The sequence below is a fragment of the Cyanistes caeruleus genome, chromosome 3 (assembly GCF_971803275.1).
Source record: "Cyanistes caeruleus chromosome 3, bCyaCae1.hap1.1, whole genome shotgun sequence".
Classification (NCBI taxonomy): domain Eukaryota; kingdom Metazoa; phylum Chordata; class Aves; order Passeriformes; family Paridae; genus Cyanistes; species Cyanistes caeruleus.
The window spans coordinates 92,199,954-92,226,824 of record NC_141703.1 but is presented as its reverse complement, the minus strand read 5'-3'; the positions used below and the strand labels follow the sequence as shown (position 1 = coordinate 92,226,824).

The following is a 26,871-nucleotide window of genomic DNA, read 5'->3' as shown; positions in this document are numbered from 1 at the left end:
CAGGGGTCTGTGAAGGAGTAACAGGTCAGAAAAAAAAGAGAAATAAGTCTGTTCAAAGTTGAAGAAAAACTTCTTGTCACCTACATGTGCTAGTCTTGTAAAAAGTCTCCCAAAGAAAGCAAGGAAGTTCCTATTCTTTCAGATGTTTGAAAAAAAAGATGGGCTGAGGACCAGAGGATCAGCCTCACAGGGGCTGCAGGGAGAACAAACTACAGTGGCCTGGTCTTATAATTTTACCACCTACATCGGAGTTTAGCAATGCATCAGGAGAAGACAACTCCTCTTACAAATTTTTTTCAGATGAAGCAATGTTTTTTAGGTTTTTTCACTTCACGTACAGCTAAGTATTTCTTGTGAAGTCCTTAGACCTCTATATATCACACTAGAGCTACCTGGCACAGGTTTGGATTTGTTTCCAAAACTGGATCTTTTAGCAATCATGCATGGAGAGGTTAAAAACTACTGATACAAACACTAACAGTCTCATTATTTCCAAAAGCCATTGGCATATGGTTGCACCCCAAAATATGCTGTGAGTAAAGTTGTCCAGGACTTAAAAGTCACAAGTGAGATTTGACTTTTTTAAGTGCTTAGCATTGAAATTTAAACCAGATTTGTCAAAGTGTTTTTGGGCCTACCAGCTGCCAAACTAACACACAAGGACCAAATTTTCAAAACAGCATTTGGCACAGTGAGCTTCTTCACCAATATATCCAGTTTTCTTGCTGACTAAAGTGACATACTTTTGAAAATCCATCCCATGGGTGTGTTGCAATCACAGAATAAAAAGCTGCAAACTTCAAACTCCCATGCTGTATTTATCCTGTGCTGAAGAACTCCTTTATGTGGAAACCACAGCAAAGCTGTTACAGTAAGGCAATGCTCAGCTCCACTTTCTTTCCTTTGTTTAGAGCTTTGCTGAATTTTGCCTTTCCCTAATGTTTCACTTTTGTCCACCATCAGGTCTTGAGAAAGAAGGCACTTGAAAGACTTACAGGGGAGGTAGAGAAGATGCAGTGAGGGAGAACTCCCAAGAGCTTTGATCTCAGCTTACCTTCATCCCTACGTGCACAATATTCCTTGCAGAGGAGGACTTGTTTATGAATAAATAAATAAAGGGGGAAGAGTGGAAAAAAAGAAACGCCAAGATATATCTGATGGAGTTTCTGCTGTTGTCATGAAAGCCAGGAGCTCATTTAAAACATTGTGGTCAAAAACAGAATGGGAGGAAGGTACAACGCCTTGAGAAAGGGGAAGGTATAATTCCCACAGCTAGATCTTCTTGCCATCTTACTAACCATACTAATATCTGGCACTCTTTTTCTTGTGAGACCCTTGCAGGGCTTTGGTTTGCAAGGCAATTCAGCATGTGCTGAACAGCACACAGTGTTTTTATCAAAGGAAGTAAGCACTGTGAAACTAAAATTCTTACCTTTGTAGAGGAGGAGTGTTGTGATGTGTGTTTTATACACACAGGGAGCCAGTGGAGACAGAAAGAAGCAGGTTGTGCAAAGTCATACAATGATACTATTTTATTGTCAAAACCAAAACATAACAGACCTGACCTGTCTCATACAAAATTTGGTTTCGTGTGTACAAGTTGCATGAGGATAGTGAGAGAGGGGTAGTGATGACTGCAAAATAGCCTTCACAACCCCAGAGGCCACCTCCAGTCACATCTATCTTAGCATTACTGCAAAAGAACATGCTTTTCTCTCTAATTGGGATCTGCCCAGGGATATGCAACCACAGAAGAGAGGTCTGGCTGAAGCACAAGATCCTCCCCATGGTTTGAAGGCAACTGGCTTGGGTCATTTGGGTCTGTGCTCTGGAGCCTGAACTCCAGCCTGGTTACTGACTGAAGGCACAACTACAGGGACTGCTCTGACAACTTCTGCACCTCCTCACCTGCAGTCTTGTGGCACTGGCAAAACAAGCTGCACAGATTGGCTGGAACACAGAACATAAACCCTTTTCATTTCTTAGTGAAGACAATGTTGCATAATCCTACTGGAAGCATTTACCCAGGGATATCTTATCTGGATCCACTGACATCCCTGCCTCTTCTCCCAAGAGCCTGCTGTGAAAGGCAGCCTCTCCCCCATGCACAGCTTATCCGCAGTACAGATAAACCATTTCCCCATGGAGCTCCCTTCTGTACAGCTTCTTACTGCGAGTTTCTTACACAGCAGGGTCTAAGGCTGTGCACTTGGGCTTTGGCTGGTCTGAGGCTGGGTTCCTATTTCTGTTCTTCTGACAGGTCTCTTGCTTCAAATAATTTCCAGAATTCCAGTACTGTACACAGAGAGATGCCAAACTGTGGCTTCAGCTGGCATAAATCACGGGCCAACAAGGCACAATTGCAGTAAACAGGGAAGCCTAGATTTACACTAAATAAGGATCAGTCCTGCTTCCTTCCACCAGCCTCTAAATGAATTCATTAAATACAGCACTTCAGTCTGCTCAGCTAAAAGCAGCTCCAGCTGGCAGGAGGTTTCACATCCAGGGAATGTTTTAAAGATAAGGATTTTCAGGCTGCCCTGACTTTACGCTTGGCTAAAGGTAGGCTCTCATCGGCCATGCAGAGGGGATGACATCATGCCCACCTGATGTGTATCTCTGCATCCCCAACATCTATGCACAGCATGACATTAACACAGGACCTCACAGCCCTGGGGGGACAACCTAGGCTCAAATCTTGTCCTGAAGATGCTCAATTCAAAGTGCTACAGGGCAGCAGAAGGGAGGTCCTGCAGTACCTCCACTACATTGAAGGGCTTATTTTTGTTTTTCAATTCTTTTAAGTTTTCACTGGGAGATGTGGAGTATATGTCTGCATTGATTTTGAATCTTGCATTAGGGCAAGCAGTAGCACTGGGGCAGGAAGAACAGTTTGGAATTTTTGAGACAGGAGTAAAATGGTAGCTAATTTTGACATTAAACCGTAAATGAAGGGATATTAAAGTTATTCTTAGCTTCCAAAAAAATAAGATGTGCTGTCATGCTCTGACCTGTTCTCATGTATTGTACAGATCCCATGATTCCTGCAGTTTAATCTCTTATCCACTCACTAAAACAGATGGTATTGCAGGCTCTTTGCAGACTCTGACAGATAGGACTGCATTTGGAGCACTGTTCGTATATGCACACTTGCTGTACAACCCTCAGGACAAGATACACTGGCTTGAGACCTGAGTTCACATCCAAAGCAAAATCTGCAGCAAAGAACAGGAGCAAGTCTCCTTCAGCATTGTTGCTGAGGCCTCTAATATGCACGGTCACACACAAAATATCTTCCTACAGAGAGATAGAAAGGTCCAATCAAAAACCTTTGTCTGAGATCCCAGTCAAGTTCTCTTTCTTTGGCCAGGACCAAGGTGCACATTGTTTTTCCTCAAAGAAACAGTTCTGCCCACTGAACAGCAATGACACAATGAAATTCCAATAACCTGGAAAATAAGAGGGCTCTAACAAAAGTGGACCTGACACCAACCCCTGTCTGACTTCACACTTACTATTTCTTCCTTAGGCTGAGAAAAGAGGGTTGATCCTCGACAGCCACAGAGAAGCAGGGAGAGCACCCAAAATTACTTGTTTATGCTAGACTATTTATGAGTGTTCTCTCTACCTTGTGTGTGTGTGTGTGTGTGTGTGTGTGATCAGCCAGTACTCGGAAAGACAAGTGAGGTTAACCGAGCTACATGCATTGCTCCCACTAGAGCAGTATAAAACAGTGATAAACCACAACTGGAACCACTCTGCAGCAAGTATCTGGCCAGAGGTGAAGCATGAGGTTACAGCAGCAGCTCCACTCCCCTGTCCCCTCTGCCTGATGGATCCTTGGTAATAAACCACCCTTCAGGCTTTCCTGTCTTAAACCGAAGCTGCTGGGATTCAGGGGAGATAAAGATTTCAACTACCTTTCAGAAGAGCCTTCACAAGAAAGTCTCTGTTGGCATAATGTAATGGGCTTTCTCTGTCCCTGAAAGTAGTTTAGCACCGCAGGAAAGCACAGCCCTTTTAGCTCTCTTCTTTATTTAACTAGAGTCGTTAAAATAAACTGATTTCCCAGCCAATTAATTATCAAATATCTGTAACAGCTTTCAAGCCCTGCCATTACTCAGTCTCAGAGGCCCCCACAGGCAGTGCTAAGCTACACTCACCTTACCTGAGTAACCGCTGCTCCTCCAAGTCTGCTCCCTCTCCTTGGCTGATAGCAGAAAAGCAGCACAGGGGCTGGCAAAACCCTGGAGCAGAGCTGTAAACCCCTTCTTCACTTTAACAGCAACTCCAGCCACGCACGTGCCAGGAGCCAGGGAGCTTTACCACTCCCCTTGACCACAACTCAGTTCCCAGCTCTCAGCCAGCCGTGCACAGACCCCAGCCCCACCGCAGGAGCAGATTCGCCCTGTCAAGACCCTGATGCTGCCAGTGAGATCGGCAGGCACCCAACAGCAGATGCTGCCAGCTGAGCTGAACCGTGGCTGCCAAAGACCACGAGCTCAGCCCAGTGTGGGGCATAAGCTTCAGTTTGAAGCATGTGCCAGGAACCAGCTTCTCATCCAGACGTGGACAGGGACAGCTCCTGCCATAGCCATGTTCTGAAAAAACAGTCTCTGGTACCTCTCTGGTTACTGGAAGTTTGCACCTACCATAGTTACATTAGCAACGGCCCTACCATCTATTTTATAAGCATTAAAGTACACTCATATGTGGTTTCAATTAGGAGATTTCAAATGAGATCGAAGATAATGCATCCCACAATTACTCACCCTTCTTCTTTCTAGAAACTCAAGCAGAATCATTTCCAGGCCAAAATGCGGTCTCTCTTGATTGATGACGCTAATAAAATGGCTTTATTGTGATATAAATAGCCTTAAAAATGTCCTGGAGAGTCAATATCAGTAGTTGATGGCCTTATGCAAGCAAGGTCCTTATCTTACAGTGTTCTAAAGCTTAACAAGTTATGCTTCTGAGAAGTCTGACATTGGATTTGGGCACTTGTTTGGGGAACTACAGAAGGGTAGGTCCTGAATTAGACATGCAAAGTGGGAACTGTTTAAACACCTTTCCTCTTCCTTGCGCTCCCTATTAATAATCTCTTCGCTTCCTAGCTTTCCTGGTGCCAGTTCAAACACAAACACCGGCTGAGCCCAGCAGGAGCCATGGGAACACTGTGCTCCAGCGCCTCTTTGCTGGAAGGTTACCAGCCACTGCTACAGTAATTGGAAAGCCTGAAATTTCTTCCAAATTGTGCACACTTTGAGATTCTCACAGCCCCTGCAGAGGCGTGTGGCCATTTCCTGAGCAAAGAGCCCGCACTGACTTTCTCTGAAGCACATCCATGGCTCCCATCGTGACAGATGATATGTTTTTGTTATTCCCTTGTCAGGAGAGGCCAACCCCACCATGCAGCTGGGAGTGAAGCACTCAAGTGCCTCAGGCTTCACTGGAAGCTCAGGGGTTCTAGAAAATTGAAGTAATTTTTGAAATTAGTGCCCCCCATGCAGTAGCCCACTCCAGGAGGCCGAATGCAGAGACTGCCTCAGGGGATGAGGAAGATCTCTGGGAATTCACAAGAGCATTTCCCAGAGTCTTCCTCCTTTTTCTGAACAGCAGTGAACCTCACTCTTCATAAAGAGAAAACACTAGTTTTAGGGCCTTATTTGAGAGTGTAATCCCTTGAGAACGTGCAGTTTTCTATCAGGATCGTGTCTTCTGCACGCAGCAATATGAGATACCGCTGACCGTGCTTTCCAGTAGTGCTGCCCTGGCTCAGATCCGGCAGCAGGCTGGGTGCTAAAGAGCTTCACTGGGAGTGACAGAAGCATATACACCTGTCAGAAAATGCTGATATCATAGCAACTGTGACAGTGATGTGATCAGGACCTGACAGACAGTCAAAAAGAGAGGGAAGGATGCACGAGAAAGGGCGACTGAGAAACTTTCAGGGAGAGCAGTCAGGGTCTGTGCATGAGAGGAGGTGAGTAAGTGACGCTTGGTGCTTGTCTGTGCATGGCAGATGGGATGAGGACTCTGGGGACATGTTCTCCCCTCCACCTGAGCAGTGCTTTGTGTCTCTGAAGAGTGAAGGGACTGCACAGTTTCCCAGCCTCGCTCCCCTCTCTCTCCATCTCTGCCATAGTTACTTCCAGTCTCATATATTTGAGAGCAATTTTCCCTGCAATAATGAAGCCTTTGCAAGCGTGTGGGTGGCCGTGCGTGTGTGCTTATGCCGCCTGTGGGAGTGCGCATGTGCCAGGGTGTGCTGAGATGAGAAGGTGGCTTTGTGTACCCGACAGAGCAGAGTGAGGATGAGACTATCAAATGTGTGTGTGAGCGCTATGAGAGAAAACGCGCTTCGCACAGAATCAGATGTCGAGTGAAAATGAGAAGGTGCTCATATTTGACGATGTGCATGTCAGAGAGGAAGAAAAAGGTCTTATTCACAGCCTTCCTGGATGTGTTTGATGAGTATCACAAGTTTTAACCAAGAAAAATATGTATGTATTCAAATCAAACACAAAACACCCCTTTTGCCTGGAGCGCTCCTGCCTTGCTTGTTTGTTCTGTTGCAAGCTGCTTGTTAGAGGAACACAGGAAACAAGAAGATGGGAAAAAAACACAGGTTGACATATTTAAACACAGCCAGGTACTAAAGCAGTAACAAACAGTGAGCAGAAAAGCAGGTAGGATAGTTGGAGAGCTGTTGTGATGATGCTGGAATGAGAGATGCCTGTGAGAGTTTCTGAACACCATTCCTCAAGTGGATTATGATCAATTTTACTGTACACATACTGTGTTGATTCTGCAGCTAGCTACAAGAAAACACACTCAAAAGCCTATTGCTTACAGCCATTTTACAATAAAGAGTCAAATGCAAGGAGTGCTGGTGTTCTGTCTCAATCCCCTGAAAAGATTTCTACACTGAGTCTGGACACCTCTTGTCAAAATTGGAATGGAGGGACTTGAACTGAATTTATGAACAGGAGGAAAAACAGTAACAACAGATTCAGTCCCAAACCTACTGGGGCTAAAGGCCTTTCTAGAACTGCATGTCAGATAAACATGAATACAGAGACAGGGATGAATTTGTTTTTCCCTATTTTGTTACACTTTGGTTTTGCTGGTAAATTTAAACACCTTTACAAGTTTAAGGCTCTTCAACGTCATCATAATCCACAGGCCTACGCTGCCCACAGGCAAAATTCACCAATACCCACGTCCAGTCAGACTTGCTAAGTAGCTTAAGATGCCACAGGCAATGCATGGGAAGACAGGAGTGTGCCAAGAACTGACTGTAGGAGTGGCAAAGATACCAGACCGAAGGCATTGTGCTGAAGAGATCCAGGAAAAGGGTCAGAAGTGCAGATGAGGCTCTGTCCTGAGGCAATTCACCCAAGCTTCACCCAGATCATGGGAAGATTCCTCCAGGATAAAGGCAGCTCTAGGCTTTCTGTCCCTCCCTCACCCATTTAAAATCAGTCAACAACGCTGCTTTATAGCTGAAAAATGGAACTCTCATTATACCAAGGAAAGGAAACCAAGTACCTTGTCCCTGGTGCTACTGAACTGGTGCAGGAAAACAAGAAGTGTCACACTTGGGTGCTTGAACTTGAGTGCAGCTCCTTAACCATCACCCCTCCAGCATCTGACCAAACAAACCCTTATTTGGCTATGGAGACCAAAGCAACCCAGGTCAGGCTGGCTCCTGTTTTGGGCAGGCCTTGTGCTATGCAGAGTGGGTCCTCCTGATGGGGGTTCCTGGGGTGCTACTGCATCCTCAGTAATAACAGTTATTATTCTTCCAAAAATTACCCAAGAACTTGACAAGTCCTTCTGCAGTGTTTGACTCTCTGACCTCAGGAGGCAGTGTGGATTTCACAGACTGACTACCTGCTGTGTGAAAAAGTATCTCCTTTCATGTGATCTAAATTAAGCTACCATTAGCATCTCTGAGTGACCTCTTGTTCTAGTATTACAGGAGGACAGAAAAAGGAGGGACTGATCAGTTTTCACCACACTCTTCATTAGTGTAAATAACTCAATTATAAGCCTTTAGTGTGTCTCTTCAGGGAGGCTGTGGATGGCCGGTGCTTTCCATCTCCCACTGGAGCGGGCTGGGATTGAATGGAGTCAGTCTGAGCTCAGGGACGGTAGAGGGCACGATGGCAAGAAGGAAGATGGGAAAACTACTGGGAGGGAGAAATGGCATTTTTGCCAGCTTGCTACACAGAAAAAGAAAACCCTGTTCTGTCCAGCTGACTGCCTCCTTGTAGGTATATCTCGCAAGACTACTAACCATGCTTCATGGGCCTCTGGTAATTCTACACACTTTCATAAATGAGGGTGTAGCCAGTGTTCAAGATAATGTCATTTTTTATAACATATTCCCTATTGTTTCCCTGTCCCTTAAAGGCAACCAAGCATCTTCCACGTTTTTGGAATTGACGCAACCCACTGAAGAAGCTTTTATCGAGTTACTTACCGTGACTCCCAATCTCTTCCCTCCAAGGAGCCTGGGAACTCAGCGCTCATCACTGTACAGCTGAAGTGGAGACTATTTTTGCAGTCTGCATTACCATACGCTCATCCATGTTATAGCTCATCCATCATCCTGCTGCTCTGTCCCCGTGCCACCTTTAAATCCTGCTGACTCATGGAGTTGGCAGCCTGTGCTTGTTCTTGGTTGGTAAGATGGTGAGGGCCACTGGGGGAGGACCCAGCTCCTGGCAGGACACCCCAGAGCAGCCAGGCCAAACCCTGGGAGTGGGCCCCATTGGATCTCCACAGCCCAGGCAGCAAGCCTGCAGAGGATGCAATAGGGTGGGCCTGCTCTTAACACCTCCTATGGCTTTTGGCAACTCTGCTGCATTTCTTACCAGCCAAACAAGGAGCCATCATCAAAGCACCAACATGCCAGCCATGGCACACAGGGCAGACTAAACACTTCCATGGTTTGTACTGACTCACACTATTAACTTTCCTCCACGCAAAAGAGAAACTGTTCTTTGTTAACTAACAATCCACTGGGTTTTAAACCATGACAAAACTTTGTCCCTTTGCTCATGGTTATTTATTTCCCTTCATAATTTTGTGTGGAAGGCCTTATCAAAGGCTTTATGAAAACCAAAGTACATTATGTCTGCCGGGGATCACCTTTATCTTATTTTATTAAACTTAAAAAAACCCCAAAACAACAAAACCCACTTGCAGCTCAAAAAGGCACAATTTTCTTTACCAGAAGCCATACTGGATTGACCCTGTCATGTTATACTTCCCTGAACATTGTACTAGTCTGTCTTTAATTAGCTTCACAATCAGTTTGGCTGGAACTGAAAGAAAACTCATAGATCTATAATTCCCTGGATGTCTTTTGATTATTAAAAAAATAATAGTACTTAGCATGCCTGAAGCACTCCCTCTCTGAACATCTCAGAGCACTCCACACCAGGGTGAAGGCAGAGCAGGCTAAAGACAGCCTTCCAGCACCTTCACCTTGCAAGAGGGAAGGAGAAGGGAGAGCAACTTGCCCATGAAGTCCACATCACAGCTGGATATGGAGCTGCCACCCCATTCCTGACCTTCTCAACTGTCCTTAAAGTCACTTCTTTGATTCTCAGGGGTAAATAAGGAAGGGTGTTTGCCCATCTGCATCATCTTGCCTGAGCACAGAGAGATTTCAGCATTTTTCCCCCAAATCCAGCCCTGCAATATTAGCAGCTCTGCATTCGTTAGAGAGATGCTGTTTATAAAGATCCGTCAGACACTGCTGTCAGTATATTTCATGCATTATTTACTTCAGGGCCCTGAGACTAATGCTACCTCAGTCCCAGTGATTTACTGCATTTGAGTTTCTCAAGCTGATCCATAACTTGGGGTAATAATAACAATAGCAAAATACTTTGTATTCATGTATCACACTCATCAGTAAAAACCCACACAGAGATGAGCATATGACGCCAGAAGAGCTGCCACTCCCAAGTGCTGGAGCATCAGCCATTTGGCAGTACAGCTCCCTCCTCACAAAGATGAGACTTCCACCCCCCAGTTTTAGAACACTTTGTCTCAAGTCCAGTACATGTGAACCCTTCAAAGTCCAAGTCCATATCCAGGGGCTTTCCCCCTTTCCAGGGAAAGTTCAGCAATCCCTGTACAACATCCCCTGGCATGGACAGGCCTACTCAGGCAGAGGAGCCTCAAGAGCCTGTCCCAGCCCACAGATGGGGCCCCTCTGCCTTGGTGAATTAAAAATCCCAGAGGGATGCTCAGCACCTGGGATGGGGACTGTGCAAACAGCTCGGCACAAGCCGGAGATTCAGCTTGTTGGCTTCGGCTCAGCTCTTTAATTGCATTCCCCACCTGTGGCTCCCCTCATCCTGCTCCTGGCATTGCACAGCCACAGCACCCTGGCCATTCCTCTCACTCCCCTCAGCTTCCTTCTCATTTACACCTTGCCTGCTGTTTCATTTGACTCCTGGCTGTTTGGCCGTTCATTAAAAGGTGCTTGATGAACCCTAAAAAAAGCCCACTCTGTGCCGTGCAGCTGCAGTTCCTTTCTGTCCCCTTTCCACAGCGTCCTCCTACGTCCTCCTTGAACACCAAGCAGTGATGACCTCCAAGGCAATCCTTTTAAGGATTGCTTTTCTCGTTTGTTTGCTTTAATTTATTTTGCCTTTCAGCCTTGCTTTTGTTGTCATCTTCCCCAAGCTTTCCTGCTGCCCTGTCTGAGGCTCACCTATCCTGCACATGCCATGTGGGGGGCACACTTAACGAGGAACCAACACCCCGTCCTTGCTGACATGATGCTGACAAGTCCCTGGCACTCACACCTCTAGATGTGCTGCTACTGCCTACGCACCCCACCGGCTCCCTGATGTCTCCCCTGACATGGCTGAAGCCTCGAGAAGGAGTGCTGTGTCCTGGCAAGCTCCAAATATGCTGCAGGCTCTATAATAATAATAATAGTAATGAAACCCACTGAGAGATGTCCGCTTGCCCAGACAAAGCTCTAGAGTGGAGGCCAATTCCTACCACTGGGCTGACACAAAATCACTGAGATCAATGAAAACATCAACTAAGTGCTGTGAAGGACGGTCTTCTCCCTTGCCTTTCACATTTCACCCCTGCAAAAACAGGGGTTTCTTTCTAGAAGCGGAGGTAACCCTTCCTGCTGGTTTGACAGCTTTGGCCTGATCTGAGCTGGGGCCACGTGCCCTCATCTGCCAGGGTGGGAGAGAGAGGGCTGCAGGGCTGTGTTGCTGCCTTGGAGAGGCACCAGCCTCAGCATGTGGCACTGAAGCAGAGGCTTCTCCTGGTGCTTCCCAGGGTGTGGACACCACACACCAGCGGTGGCAGGGGCTGTAAGAGACCACACAGGGACTGGAAAGAAAGCGGATGCCGTGCAGGACTGCGTGCGTGCCCTGTGTCTCATACACACGTGTGCTCACAGCAGCCCAGCCGGCTGTTCTCTGCCAGGAGGGACACCCCAGGAGTCCCACCTGGAGAGTAAGTACTGCTGAACACAGCCCTAAATCAGGAGTTACATCTTCCCACATAGGCACCAAGACAAGCTGCTCGAAAAAGCCGTCATTTATGGTGTCAATAAATCGCCTCTCCAAATCATGCCCAGATGTGCACTTTAGGGCCCAGTCACCTTGCCTTTTTATTCTCGCCTGCAAAGTCTCTGCTCTCCTCCAGTACTCTTTGCCTAATAAATCATGCCAAAATACATTAAAATAACCCATTATTGTTATTAATTACTATTATTGCATTAGCAGATTTTACTGCTTCCTTAATCTCTCTAACAGCTGAAACCCTGTGCTCACCCAGGAGGGAAGTAAGTGGGTTGGGGTTCTGCTTCCTGGGCAGCTCTCAGCCTTGGGACATGCCATGCAGTGACCCACACAACCCCTCCAAAAGAGCAGAGTTGACAGTGGCTGACAAATCTCCATCCCAGATCTTTCTCTGACACAAGTATTTAGGACTAGCACTTTCTGGGTACAAAAAACCAGGTGAAGGGAGGCAGAGAAAAGCAAGCTCTCTATCTGCAGCCTGGATAATATTATAGCATGGTTAGTTGGGCAGCCCACGGCATGTTCACCATGTTTCCCTAATACTCAGCAAACAGAGTTCTACTCCCAGCACTGAAACTGCATGAAATATCAACTCAAGCAGGTCAAAACATCCTCATGTCTCAATTTTTTCCCCTGCCGTTTCTCAGCTGTGTCTATTTAATTTGCATCTTCTTCAAGACAGAAGGATTATCATGTTTTTTGGTACCTCACAGGCTGCATAGGACATCTCATTTTCCACACTGAAAAACACAGTAACAGAAGCATCCTAAAGTTCCCGGTTTCTTCTGCACAATCAGAAAGAAGGGTGCACCCGATCATCAGTAATCTGCATGATGGTGCAGAAGGTATCAATAGCTTCAGGAAAGAAACCAAATTCAGGGGAGTGGCTGATTCACTGGAGAGCAGAGCTGCCATTCAAAGGCCCTCAAGGACATGGAGAAATGGGATGACAGAACTTCATGAAGTTCAACAAAGTGCAGTCTTCCACCTGTTGAAATGATCTCTCTGCAACACTGAAGGATGAGGACTTGCTGGCTGGGGAGTAGCTCTGAAGAAGACCAAAGGTGAAAGTGAGCAAAAGTTGAAAATGAGTGTGGCAGCATGCCCTTGCAGCAAGGAGGGCTAAATGCATACCTGGCTGCGATGATGAGAGTGTAGATAGCAGGCCAAAGTAAATTATTATTCCCTTCAACTCAGCACTTCTGAGGCTGTATGTGGAGCAATTTTGGGCTCCCAGAATATTTGGTTGAACATAAAAGAAAAACATTTTCATAATGAGGGTGGATCAGCACTGGAACAAGTGCCAAGACAGGTTGAAGTATCATTGTCTTGGGAGATTTCCAAATTTTGACTGAACAAGATGATTTAATGTTGAAGTTAGCCCTGCTTCGAGCAGGGACTTGGATAAGAGTCCTCCAAATCTCCTCTTCCCTGAAACATTTCACTATTTCAAGGAGGATGCTCTAGTTCTTCTGTGTGGGACAGCTGTGGCTTGAAAGCTGAATTTGGAAGGGTCTGATGGGAGATTTGTCCCACATCAGTCCCTTAAGGCCTCTTGTCAGAGCTCTGTGGGTGCAGGGGCAAATACACAGCATAAGAAGAGCTGGTTTGTTCATCCTGCTTCTTACCTTCCCCTCTGCCACACTCTCCCCAGGGAACTTGTTGTGAATGGGCTGGAAACTCCCAGGCACACATCTGCTTATACAACCAGAGGATTTCTGTGCACCTCTGAAAGTACATGTTGTTCACAAAATGTGGAAGGATGCCTCTTTAAAAGGCAGGAAATTTTCCTGTGAAGGAACTGGGATGGGCATATGGAATCTGTGTACCAATATCCAAACCCAGAGAGGTTTATGTCATGGTTGTTTCACTTAGCACAGAAAAGGAGTCACTCCTGGGTTAGATCACAGCAGTCACATAATGCATTACAGTTCAGAAAGTGAGAACCTAAAGCCACCAGAACAGGATTGACAAGTAGGTCAGCCTGCAATTAGCCACTCTGAATGTAGTCCCGACTCCTGGGAGAACAATCCGAGATTTTAAACAAACTCGGAGAGATGTTTAATAGCTCAGAGAGGTGAGATTGTTGATTTTATGTCTCCTTCAAAACACAGCTGTCTGTTATTTCTTCCTTCAGGTCATCACTGTCCTTTTATTGCCTTTTTACTGTATTCACAAACCCGAGCTCCTCTCTCCTCAGTTTCCTCTGTACTGTCCCTTCTTGCAGCTGATTTCCACAGGTTGCTTCCTTATTGCTTAATCCTTTGCAAACTTTTTGGCTCTACCCCACATCTCAGAAATGCCTGCAAACAACCATGAAGCTGCTTGCAGAGAGATTAGGGGGACTGCTTGACAGGAGCAGGGCCAGCAGTTTCCCCTGGCTGCAGCAGGGACATGTGGCTGGACTCTCTAATGTGATAATAACATACGAAGTGTGCAGTGATGGCCATATGTTGCACTAATTCCTACGTACACAATGCCCTCTGCAGAACAAACAGCCAGGATGGAGGGCACTGACAGAGGCACAGGACCATGGAGGGGCACCTACCCTTCAGAGATAGATGTAGAGAAGGAAGAAGGCTAAAATCAGCTCCTGGAAGTGAGCTACAATCATCTCTGCTTAGGTCAGACTGCAACTGTATAAATATCTAATTAAACAAACAAATAAAAAAAACCCAAAACAAAAAAAATCCCCAAACAACCCAAAAACCAAAACAATTTCCAGGGAACATCCATGGATAGGGGCAGATAGGAAAAACCAAGTGACCCTTCAATACCCCTGAACAACAACGTAACATGACATTTCAAGGGCTCTTGAAAGGTCCCAGGCCTGTGCCCACATTTTGGCTCAAGTGCTGTGAGTGACAATTACCTTTGCTGCTATTGGCTTGTGAATGACTGGCAGGGACCCAAAATTCTCCTGAGTCACCTTCCCCAGCAATTCAACAAGGCAAGGACCAGAATAAGCACTTGATGTAGCTGGGATTTCTCTGGTGACAGCAGGCAAGGAGAGGAAAATAGAGATTCTAAGCAGATTTCCTAGGCTGGACCAGCTCCAGTTCTGCTTGGAAGTGAAGGGTATTAGGGTACATTTTCTGTGCTGTACAAAAGAGAAGAGTCAGCACTTCCATCCAGATGCTCAGACCCATGGGCTAGGCAGAAAGAAGACAGCTGCTCTGCTTCATTCTTGGGATTGCACAGAATAAAGAGAAAGGTAGAAAAAGCCTTTGCTGAAGAACAGGCAAGGAAGGAGAGGAAGATGTGTCATATGAAAAAGTAGATACAGACTAATGACACCATAGCTTAGTTGTCTCATGTTAGAGCCTTAAATGGCCCACAGTGGGAGGAAAGTCACTTTAACATCTCAACATGGCACATAAAACTACTGTTTAAAGAAAAAAATCCCTAAATATTGTTGAGGAAATGATGGAAATGAGATTGTTTCACAGCTGGCTCACCAAGCTAGGGGTTGGAACTAGATAATCTTTAAAGTCACTTTTTAACCAAATCATTCCATATTCTCTGATTCTAAGTTGAGGTCTTCTGACCAGAGGTAGGTAGGAACCCCCATATAAGCTGACATACTGGAGTGGGGACTGATGAAGAGCACCCACCACTGTAGCCTGAATGCTTCATCAAGGATTGAAAACTCTCATCTTCTGTGGGGAGAAGAAATAGGAGTGCAAGCCTTAATGTGAGCATTAGCCACCTCCTGAAGAGTTACTGCAAGGCAGCAGAATGTATGGAGCCCACATAGATGGGTTTTGCTTGATCAGATGGGTTTTGATGGCCTTAGGAAACACACAGTGTCAAGGAAGAAGGGAGAATGGAGATGGCAAGTTCTCACAGAAACAATAAAACAGGAATGGAAAGGGCTGTAGGCCACCATTAAACACAACTCTACAGCAGAATCAACTATGCATAAATGATCCCAGGTGACAGCTTTTCCTCATATGTTCTTAAACATCACCACTAAAGGAAACACCACACCCACTAAATGAAACTCCTCACCCACAGGTGTACCATACTCCCACTTTGTGACCCAGTGTGTGAAGAGCTGATGTGCACATTTCATGATGTCTGGGGTATGTGAAGCTGCTGTGGCAGTGTGTAATTTTAATACGATGTTACAAAGTCTTTGAGACCATTCTGAAGACAAACAGGAGAGACTGTGCAAATAAAGCTGTCCTCAGTTTTTAACATGTTTTGTGCCTTCTCATTTTATGTGCTTGAAAGAATTCTGTGGTGAGCTGGCAACTAGCAGATAAAGTTATTGACAACAAAGCCTTCGGCTCAAAATTAAAGCTAATTCTGTAGTTGTATAAAAAAAGAAAAAAAGAAAAATACAAAGATGGCAGGTTAATTATGATAACATCATTAAATTCGTCTCCAGTCCTCAAAACACATCATAGTTATTTAGAGACAAGTGATCTGGGGACTCAGAAATGCAAGTGATTATGGCATTTCACCTCTTGGGGTCTATTTTGCAGTGAGATACAAATAAACTGAGTTTGGCAGTCAGAAATACTCTCTGACAAAATATTCTCCTACATCCTCAAGCTGATTAAAGGAATGAGCTGGAAGAGAGAGGTCAGTGGGTAGGCACATAGATAAGCAAGAGATAAGATGAGAGGAGACAGTGCTCGAGTCTATGTAGTCAATATCCTGGAGCTCATAGAAGTTTGTTACTGCACACAGCTTTCTCTGGCTTTTCACATCAGATCTTAGCAGCCGCTGCTTATCTGTGCCCACTTGTTAGATTAGGTCCCATTGCAGGTAGCATGCAGAATCTTGCATCTCAATCTCCATGGAGACCCAGTCAGATTCCCTACTGCTCTGAGAAGGCAGAGATTGGCAAGGAAAGACTTCTCCACCCAGATCTTTCCACCTTTCTGACAGCTGTCAGAGAGCAATGATGAAGTTTCTGGTGTTGAAAAGGGACAAATTCCGTGTGCTGTCTGGACAACGCACAGGTTTTATCCCCGGTCAGCAACCGTATTAGACTTGCCAAGATACACCCTAAACAAAGTGGTCCTCAGAAAAGGAGGGGAAGAGGCAAATGGTATATTTAGGTACAGGCCTTGACCCTCTCATATGGGGGGATAGAAGCAGCACAGCTATGCTAATATAACCAGTTGCTCCTGACAATAGATTGCAACAGTGACTGCATGTCTACTCCAATTAACCGATAATGAGAGCTGGCTGACAGCACAGGAGGGACTAAATTCTTCTCTAACATCGTTAAACGTGGAATAGATGACGAGTCACCGAGCACTGAGTTCACATTTGGCCCCATGCCTGCTCCTGCCATTCAAACCATTCCCGGCAGCAGCAGAGGGGCACGGTGTGGGTCCACTGGTGACAGTCATTACCCAGGTAGGACATTTCTCCTGTGTGAATGCACTATATGTCCCTCTCTGGCTTCCTACAGCATCAGTTGAGATGGTATGAAAAGGGAAGAGGGCACACAGCCAAAGGCTGTGCTTTAGCAATTTGCCAGTTGCTAGGGCTCACTCTAGCTGTGCACTACAAAGGCACTCTGGTTTGGTGAAGTTTCCAGCCATTAGCTCGTCTCTTCAGCGCTGCATACAGGGTAAGCACCGTCACCAAGCTAAATGGGCTAAATGGTGCCTAGATCCCTTCCTTCCCTTGTTCCCTTGCTCCATGTATGGGAAGAAAGAACAATTCTTCCCACAAGGAAATCGCGACACGGCGAATAGGAGGCTTAACAGGGGCAAAATGTCATGTCCAGCATGGTGAAGGAAGCTTAGGCCGAGGTGGAGTGGTGTGCAAAGCATCTGAACATGCCACTTCTATACTCCCTAAAATGGGCAGGGAAAGTTGAGCGCAGACAACATGTGTAATAAGGAGAGGCAGGTTCTGAAAGGGGTCCCTTCCACAGAATACACTGGTGCCAAATGAAGATATTTAACATCCAGAAGCAAGAAGACATAATCCCCCTGAAATAATCCCCCATGGACCTACCAAACAAACTCTACCTAATCTCTCTCTCTTTCCATTGCCCTGATTGTCCCCAGCCACTCTTTTCCAGAAAACCACACAGGGACTGGCAGCAAACACCCCTGGCAGGACACAAGGAGAACAATGCAACATAGCCAATATGCTGGCTCTACTGCTGCTTCCCCTCTTGGTTTAAATCAATAGTTTATGACATCTACAAGGGGAAACTGTAAATTTAATTTTGTCCCCTGCAGTGCGAATCATATCTTGTTTGCTGGTAACATAATGAATGTGTTTGCCCTCTAGACCCCCTGCCCAGTAGACCAATTTAAGGATAAAGGGAGAGAAAATAGCCAAGTACAATTAGGGAAGTCGATTAATGCTGGATTAACCAATAGCTCAGCTAAAGATAGCTTTACAACACATATACATAAGGGGCAAGGGAGAGAGGGAGATAGAAGCCCACAGAAGGAATAGAGAACCATATCATTTTTCTTAGGAATAAAAAACTTGCAGGTGACTTGAAGGCACACACTGCTTCCTAACAGCCTGAAGCCACAAAACTGCAGATGCTTTGCCCTACTTGGTGCTCATAATGTGTGATCTAGAATATAACCCAAACTGACCCAAGGACACAGGTTAAACCTTTCTGAAACTCATAGACTTAACTGCTCTGCAAAAGCTACTTGAGGTTGTCACCATAGTAGTTCAAGTGCGCATGAGCCTGGAATTGCTCAGAAACCTTGCTGGAAATTCAAACGACAACGGAACAGTGAGGGTTGAGAAAGAGACAGCACTCCAGAGCTAAGGGAGAGGAGAGCAACAGAGATGACCCAGCAGATGGAAAGCAGGGAGAAGGTTTCTCGCATCAGGGTGCTCTCTGCAAACCAGATGGGGCAGTGGATGAAGAAACAGCTCTGATTGTGTGTACCCTGCTGCACAACAGAAAGTAAGACTTGATACATTCTTGTGAACAAACAGACCTTGCCAGCGAAACCTGACTTCATTGCCAATTTCTTTTTCCAGCTGGAATAACCAACAAAACTCCAAATTAGTTTGGCTAGGTAGATAGGGAAAAAGAAATAATAATATTTTTGGCCAAAATCTAGAGCCAGACTTTGCAGCTAGGTCTTAGCTTTACAAAGAGACGAAGCATGAAACCCCCACAAAATCCCAAGGAAACCAGAAAAAGGGCAAACCCATTAACCCGCAAACAGGAGATCAAATGCCAAGGGATTTGGATCTGTAAAGGCATGGTCTAGAGCTTTCAGTTCATGTCTCTCTACTTTGTGGTTACAAAAGAGTTGCTAATACAGCATGTCTAGCAATACTTCAGTGCTTCTGCTCTTTGAATTAAAACGAAGCAGTGCAAAACCATATGAAAATTAAAAGAAAAATAAACTCTCCTCTCTCAGAGAAGGCTTAGGTGAGGGGCTAAGGATAACCTTGCTGTTTCTGAATTGATCTGCCCCTCTCTACTTTAAAACAGTGTATTTTCCTGCTTTAGCTGCCTCTTTAAAACACTATCTTACATTCAGCTTCAGAGACAGCTCCCTATAGACAAGCATTTTTAGATGGATACAGTGTGATCTTTACCAGTTGCTGCAAATTGGCTCTGAGGGCACCTTTATGTGTCAGTTCTGCCTATATTCTCTACAAACAGAGAGACAGGGATGGAGAGGATGAGGGGAAAGGGCTTTACAAATAGAACAAACAATAGGAGAGCAAAAAACAAAGTCATAGCAGAGTCAGACATTCTGACCTGAAACCAGGGTTCCTCATCCCAGCACCGTAACAATCCCCCTGACATCAATTGCAGAAACCGACCAGACACACATGCGGGGAGCTGCATTCATACACAAATGTGGAGTTTGCACTGCTTGGGAGGGACCAGTTTGGGACACTCCCCTCAGATCATAAGTGACAGCCAACAAGATGTGGGGAGGCAGCATTTAGCTGAGCATGCGAGAAACATGGGCATCACTCAGGTTTAGCTGCATCTAAACCAGCCATGGGCAAAGGATCTCAAATTCAACCCCTTGCCCATTCAGTTCATCCTGGTAATCTCAAATTCACCAGACTTTTAAGACTTTTGATAAAATGGGGCAGAACAATACAAAACCACAACAATATTTGGACCCCATAACAACACAATATTCTGGGCACAGGTATCTTAATCTGCTCTACTCTACTGTTTGAGGGAAAGACTGAATGAAACAAGGTTATGACCAGAGAGAGCAGAGATATAAAAACCTTATACGCATGTAGAGTTCATAATGGCAAAACACAGCTCACCACTACAGAGATACTGTTTGGTTTCAGTCCACTGAAAATACTGGGCAACCTACTAGACAGCAGATGCAATCACTGTCCCTGGGCCTGGAGCAAACATTACTGTCCAATATGCTGCTACAGTAAAGCTTGGATGAATGATACAGCTGCAATCTGTGCAGGGGTATTGCTGGGTTCACAAAGCAGCCTAGGCTGGAAAAGACCTCCAAGATCATGGAGTCCAACCATTAACCTAACACTGCCAAACCCCCACCAAGCCATGTTCCCAAATGCCCCATCTACATGTCTTTTAAATACCTCCAGGGATGGTGAATCCACCACTTCCTTGGACAGCTATTCCATTGCTTGGAAACCTTTCTGGTGATTTTTTTTTTTTTCTAATATACTTTTTAAACTTCCTCTGGCAGAACTTGAGACCACTTCCTCTTGGCCTGTTATGTGGACAAAGAGGCCAACCTCCACCTGGCTACAACCCCCCTTTCAGGCAGTTGTAGAGAGTGATAAGGTCACACATGAGCCTCTTCTTCTCCAGGCTAAACCACTCCAACTCTCTCAGCCTGTCCTCATCGGACTTGTGTTCCAGACCCTTCACCAGCTTTACTGACCTTCCCTGGGCACATTCCATCACCTCAATGTGTGTCTTGTAGAATGTGTAGTGATGTCAGGGACAACAACGACAACAACCAACAACAGCAACAACAAAGTGAAGGCCCAAGATTCTGTGTTCCATAAGAATGCAGGGTCAGGGTGTCTGTCAGAGCTATGGTGGTCTGTGTGATGATGTTTAACAGTGAGATGCCACTGCTGCCTGGGTTGGTGTTTGCATCTTTCCTTGTCTACACAAGGCAACCAGTGACTGCATTTACAGCACCAGTGCCACGTGGTCAACACTGCCTGAAGTGGCAGCTTCTGCTCTGTCCCTGAACATACAGGTACAGTTTAAGGACAGTAGTGTGGAAAGGATTTAGGGAGAGTAAGACTTTTCTCCTATATTACTAAATGGAAAAAGCAAAAAATTTCTTTCATCTGCTGGCCTCCATCTGTCTTTCCAGCTCCTGTCCCTCACATACACACCTTCCTCTGTTTTTACACTGCAATTATGTTTTGTAGAGTTTTGTCCTTCCAGGACAATGTTTCCTGCCCATTTTGAGAGCCTAACATACTGATTAAACACTTCTTGGTCTTCACAGTGTCATACTTTTTAGTACTGACAGTTTAATTTCCAGGCTCCAAGTTTTTCTGATTCAAAAAATGCCAGATTGTGCATTGTCATGGTTAAAATCAAATTGTTCCCATTTATTTTCCAGAGCTGGACAGCTGTCTGAAGACTTTTTTTAAGACCCAAAAGATTATTTCTTAGTATCTGAGACTGCAGTTTGTAACTACAATTGGCATCAAGTGTAGATTCTCCACAATTAGCCATTTAAAAAAAAAAAAAAATTAAAAAAAAAATATATATTTTTTATTTTTTTCTGCTAAGAAGCATTCAAAATTACTTCCAAATGTATCCGTCTTATCTATGATAAACAGCACGTAATTTTCAACAAAAGAACCAATGGTGATTTAGGTTGAGAACCAAAAGCACCAAAGAGAAGACACATAAAAGCAAGAGACCCATTACTCTGACATCAACATCATCCTTTTTGTGAGGTTCCTGAGGTCTGGTAACAGCTGCAGTTGGCAAGGGCTCCTATTTTGCTTCTGTATCAGTGGATAATACTGTATTTGCTAGTCTTAGGTGAACAGAGGAGTAAAAGGAATTGGTTAACATCTACAGAAACAAAAGAGCTGAGTTTGAATAGCTGTGGTTCATGTTCTCATGACACTTGTTAGTTGTGAGCATTTGTCAACTTGCTGGGTGTCACATGAAAATTTGTTAACTGCTAAGGCTGTTTCTTACCAGACGGCAAGCTATTTATTATTCACAGGACTGGCCAAAATAATTAAAGTAAATTAAATCCAGTGCATGATAAATTTTGAAGTTCTGTAATCTGTTCCCATGTTTTATTACAGCCTTTTAATTTTTTCTTTTTTTTCTTTTTTTTCTTCAAGAAAGAGGCACTTCTGAGCAGATAACAGTCTTGTCATTAAGTTGTTTGGTACATGCAAGATATGGGTACAAGTCTCTGCCTGATTGCTATAAAAATTCTTGGCTGGAGTTTTCTACATCTCACACAAGATTCCTACTCATTAACTTGCTGGCCATTTCAACCCTGTCTATGTCTCATCTTTTCACTAGAAATTTAAATGTGAGGCCTGAAAAACTGAAGATCACTGCATATAAATCCCACGTTTCTATAAAATGTTTCCATTTTGACATGCCAGTATTTCAACAGGAAAAAAATATCCCAACAAATTAACTGAAAAAAAAAATTAAAATTGACCATTATTTTAGTTACTCAGTTGAGAAAGACAACAATTAGCATGATATTCTGCTAACCAGTAAAAGAGTTCAAATACTAAGCAAGTAATGATTCACTGAAGCAAACAGGTTTTAAAGAACAGCTGGACGCCTAAAAATGACTCCTTTTTAGGGAGCACTTACTAAGCCCTAAAGAAATGGAAGAAAATCTGAAGCTGCTTACAAACAAATGGCTTATGACACAGTGACAATGCTTTAACACTCCTCTGCTTTTCTCATATCCTTATTCTTCCCACCACCACCTCCGAGTGAGAACTTCCCCTGTATCGGGTGCCGCACGCTGTAAAAACAGCAGAACCTGGTCCTGACAAGTCAGATTTGTAACTAATATTTCAGGCTTCTCTAACGCTGGGTGAGAGGGTCAGCAGTAGCTTGTAGGGATACAGTGGCGCTACTGAATCAATCCTCATGTTACCCTGACTCCAGCCATCAGGTCTCACATCACTCCCGTTGGAGTCTGGCACAACAAATGCCCCCGGTCTTTGAAGAGAAGGAGACAAAGTGGTGCACAGTAAAATGAAGCTGCCAGCCAGCCTGTGGGCATGGGCAAAGGGATTTTGTCATGCTGCTGAGAAAAGACTATTACCACAGGCCCTGCTTGCAAAGCTGGGAGGTCTCAGAGCATGCACTAAAAGATCACACCTTATACCATAACCCACTCACCCCAAGCCACACTACTCTGCCCATTAAATGCCAATTGTACAAAGTAAAACTGAACAGTGGATAATTAATGCTTGTGAAACACATTGGAAAGACATGAAATGTCCTTGCTGCTCCAGGGTGCCAAAGCAAAGAGGCTGTGCTCAGTCCCCTACTGCCTGCAAGCACCAGGCTTCACTATTTGCTGCTTCATCCCAGCTGAAGGGACAGAGGTCACTTGTTATCTATGGCTAGCAAAGCTTGATTCTTAATCAGAGGAAAGACAAGGTTATCCCCAGAGCACCAGGAGAAGGCCTGAGTGAAACACCTAATTCTCTGTGGCAACTGTGTAGAAAGTCAGGGTCTGGTATAAATCCTTCCTTGGCTAAGCATGCCTCAGATGTCTGGGCAAATGGACATCTGAGCAAGACCCCAGCTCATGCAGGATGCTTGTAAGAACATGGAAATTAATGCAGATATCCCAGGCCTCAGGCTACCAGGATAATCACCACCCTTGAGGACTTCTCAAGAACGTTCCATCTGTACCGCAAGGCACAAACCAGGTTTTGGGACACATCACCTGCTTTCAAACTTCAAAAACTGCTGTGGAAGCTCAGTCTTCTCCACAAAGCTTGAGCTGGGCAATTGTCTTCTACCAAGAGGCTGAATCACCCTTAAGGCAGCAAGTATACAAATTCTGGTTCTCCAGATAAAAATTACAGTGGTCTAAATCCTGGATGGCTGAGACTCCAGTGATTGTGTGAGACCTACTGACTTGGAGCAAACAGCCTCTGAGGATGAGCCAGTTCCTAGATGGATAAGTGCCCATCCTGGAGACCCAGCAGTCTGCTAGACGGTGGTTGCAGTGGGGAAATCAGTAGGCAGACAGGCTGTAGAGTCTTGACCCTGTTCTCATGTCGAAGCAGAATAGTTTAGGTTGAGAGTAGCATAGGGAAGATGCTTTCTGGCTGCTGAGGAAAATGAAATGAGCTCCATCTTTGGCACTGCTGATCTATTTCTGGTCAGAGTGAAATACATTTAAATGTGTTGTGGAGATTGCTGAGCAAGCCACTTGGAGTTATATGTGCCACTGCTGCCTCAGACTGCTGCTTCATCTCCTATTCATGCAGAGGGTTGAGTAACAAATGATACATGCTCAGGAGCCGACCTCCAACAGCAGGGGAAATGAGAAGGACCACAATCCTCAGTGCAGAAGCTGCAGGAAGACAACAGTTCATTGTGCTTCCACAGCCAGAAGAATTCATGAGGAGAATCTCATTCTTATGTTTGCCTGTGGTTCCTCCTTGAGTGGGTGATTTACAGTGCTCTGTCAGCACATCTGTCTTACTTTTTATTCTTCTGTTGCTTTCCTGGTGTTTCACTGCTTCTTCTCCTGCATTGGAGGCTATTAAGCATCACCTGCTCTGGTCAACAAATGAGCCAGCAGCACATCTCTGCACTTTCATAGCTAGTGACTGAATTCCAAAGATTTGATGGGCCAGTTTTGTGAAAAGAAAAACAGTGTGGGAGAGGGAGAAGACTGCACTTAGGTCCACAAGGAGAAAAAAATGCTGTTTAAGGTGATAATCCTGGGGTAGCATGCACATCAGATGTGTTCCACTTGCTGTGGGTTCATCTCAAGTGGTGTCAAACACAAGAACAACTGGTGTCCTTCTTCTAGAACCTTCCTCCTTGTGTCCTGTGGTCCCAGCCAGCTGGATGATCATCCCCACTGCGGGAATAAGCCAGGATGGGAGCTGGCTGTGTTTAATCTCTGAGACTCCAAATCTAAGCCCTTGCCCAGAATCTCCAGTATTGGAGTGGACCAGCAAATTTGACATGTTAACAAAAGCTCTGCCTGGGCATCAGACCTCTCCTGTTTCCCACACCGTATTCTCTGCAAATGCCTCACAGCTCTGTGTGCCTCCTCAGGGGACTTTTCAGAAAGGTGACAAAAAGGAGATCAGAACCACCTCCCTCTGCAACTGCTGCCATGCAGAACCTTGTAGGAATAACTCATATTAATAGCTGCAGGTTAATATTTGTCATATCCTCTTTAATTTGCCTGTGATCACTGCAAAGGCAAATATAGAAGCAAATCCCCAGGGATGGCCATCTTGTTTGCACAGAAATAAATACCAGGGAAGGGGAGAGGACAGTGCTCACGACTCTGTGTGGCAGAGCACTTGCAAAGCCAGGGCAGGTGGGGCATGGGGGAATGACAGCAATATGAGCATGCTGAGTGTGTGCAGCAGGGTGTGCTCACAACTGGGAAGATGCACATCCAGAGGATCAGTAAATTCAGGTAAGGGCATTCCCATTCCCATGGCTGGCAGCAGGAATGAGAATAGGTGAGGGTAATGTGGAGGGTGGTGGTTGTGTGGGACAAGTTGCACAGAGTGAGACAGACCAAGTGTTTGTGGTGGTGTGAGAGGGGAAACCATGAGCATGCAGAAGAATTTATTTCTGAACCTTTCCCTATAAAATGATGCAGAGAAGCACAGGTTAACCTGTTCACTTGGAGCCTTAAGTACTGAAAATGCCCTTTCCCTTGAATATTTCCAGCACATATAATCTGATTCTTTAGCCTGTGTGGGGTGGAAGAGAAAAAAGGATGGAGAGTCACAGAGATCCAAAATGTGCAAATTCTGGGAGCAGTATAGAACACCTGAACGAAACTCTTATTTGCAGAGTGGTACCCAGAATGCTTTCTGCCACTTTGCTCTTAAATGCTACACTTCTAGAGGTCACCCTAACCTAATTAAGTCTCTGCATCTGGTTAAAGTAACAGCTGCACAGTACACAGGAGTTCAGGGGCAGCAGAAACCAAGAGACATGTTCTACATTTGCTTCTCTAGTCATGGCTGAGCTGCCCATGGGGAGACTCAGTTTGGACAATTGCTAGGAAAACAGATTTGTGTTTTGGTACAGCTGTGCAGCCAGTGTGGCTGGGAACACGATGTTTGCTGTTAACTCACAGCATGCCAGATGGAACTGTAGGCCTGCTGGCTGTAAAGAGCAGCACATGGTAGAGAGCCACAGACAGCCTCACTGCATCACTCAGTTCTGGCCCTTCATGAGGTGATCTTGAACGCATTGTCTTTGAGTTCCACAGCCTTGGAGCCCCTTCCATGTCAACACACTCACTGAGAAAAGAGGTTCTGACAAGAGGAATTACATTGTCCTGCAAAGAGGAGGACTGAGAGCACACAACCAGAGTTTACTGTAAAGCATTGTGTGGCATGCTTAGCATGTGTAGGATACTCACAGAGCCTTTTGCACAAAGGTCCCATCAGTGAGTCCCACATGTCTTACTTACTCAGGTTAGTTCAGGGAAGATCTTGAATGTCTTTTGTTTCATCTGTCGCTGCCTTCTGCCCAGGACAAACACATAACTACCAGTACTATAACACAGGGGTTTAGGTTAGGAGGAAGCTTTAGAAACTCAGCAACACTGCAGAGTAATGCTGAGAAAACAATGCTGTGACCACAGCCAGAAGAGACTTTGCATTAGGATGTAGCAACATTTTCCTGTCTGAAACATACAGATGATGCACTGAACCATACTGGAGAAAGCAAAGGAAAGGAATGGACAATTTCAAGTAATCAGCTTCCTTGCAGCAGTTGCCTTCTCCTTATTTATAGCTACTCGGTGATTCAGTCAGGCTGGAACTGTGAGTGCAAACACATTTTCTTTGCTCCTGGCTCTCCTTGGACTTCATTTGCACAGCAAAGCATCACCCAGTGCCAGAGATTTATGATACGTTCAAAGCCCAAACAAGGCTGGATCTGAACAGCCACATATACTCCAAATTTCATGGTGGGAAACGTGCCTCTAGTGGGCTCCCAAGTAGCTCGTGTCAGGTTCACTGATCCTCATTGCAGCTGTGAAAGAGGAAGGGCAACTCAGTCTGCTCCAAGGCAGCAGAGACTCAACAAACTTGAGCTCAGCTTCAAACCTAGGAAAAGCTTCTGGATGGA

General features: G+C 45.2%; 1 protein-coding gene across 5 annotated transcripts in view; it reads right to left on the bottom strand.

Moving 5' to 3' along the window:
- The window catches only part of LSAMP (limbic system associated membrane protein), a 977,049-nt gene that overhangs the window by 165,838 nt on the left and 784,340 nt on the right, over positions 1 to 26,871 (bottom strand). The window contains exon 1 of one of the 5 annotated variants that reach the window (XM_086882858.1): positions 20,435 to 20,478. The exons of the other annotated variants lie outside the window; for them this stretch is intronic. Within the exon in view, the coding sequence (XP_086738984.1) occupies positions 20,435 to 20,454 (20 nt within the window). The 5' untranslated portion in view covers positions 20,455 to 20,478. Of the gene's footprint in view, positions 1 to 20,434; positions 20,479 to 26,871 lie in introns of those variants that run through there. 5 annotated transcript variants of the gene reach the window in all.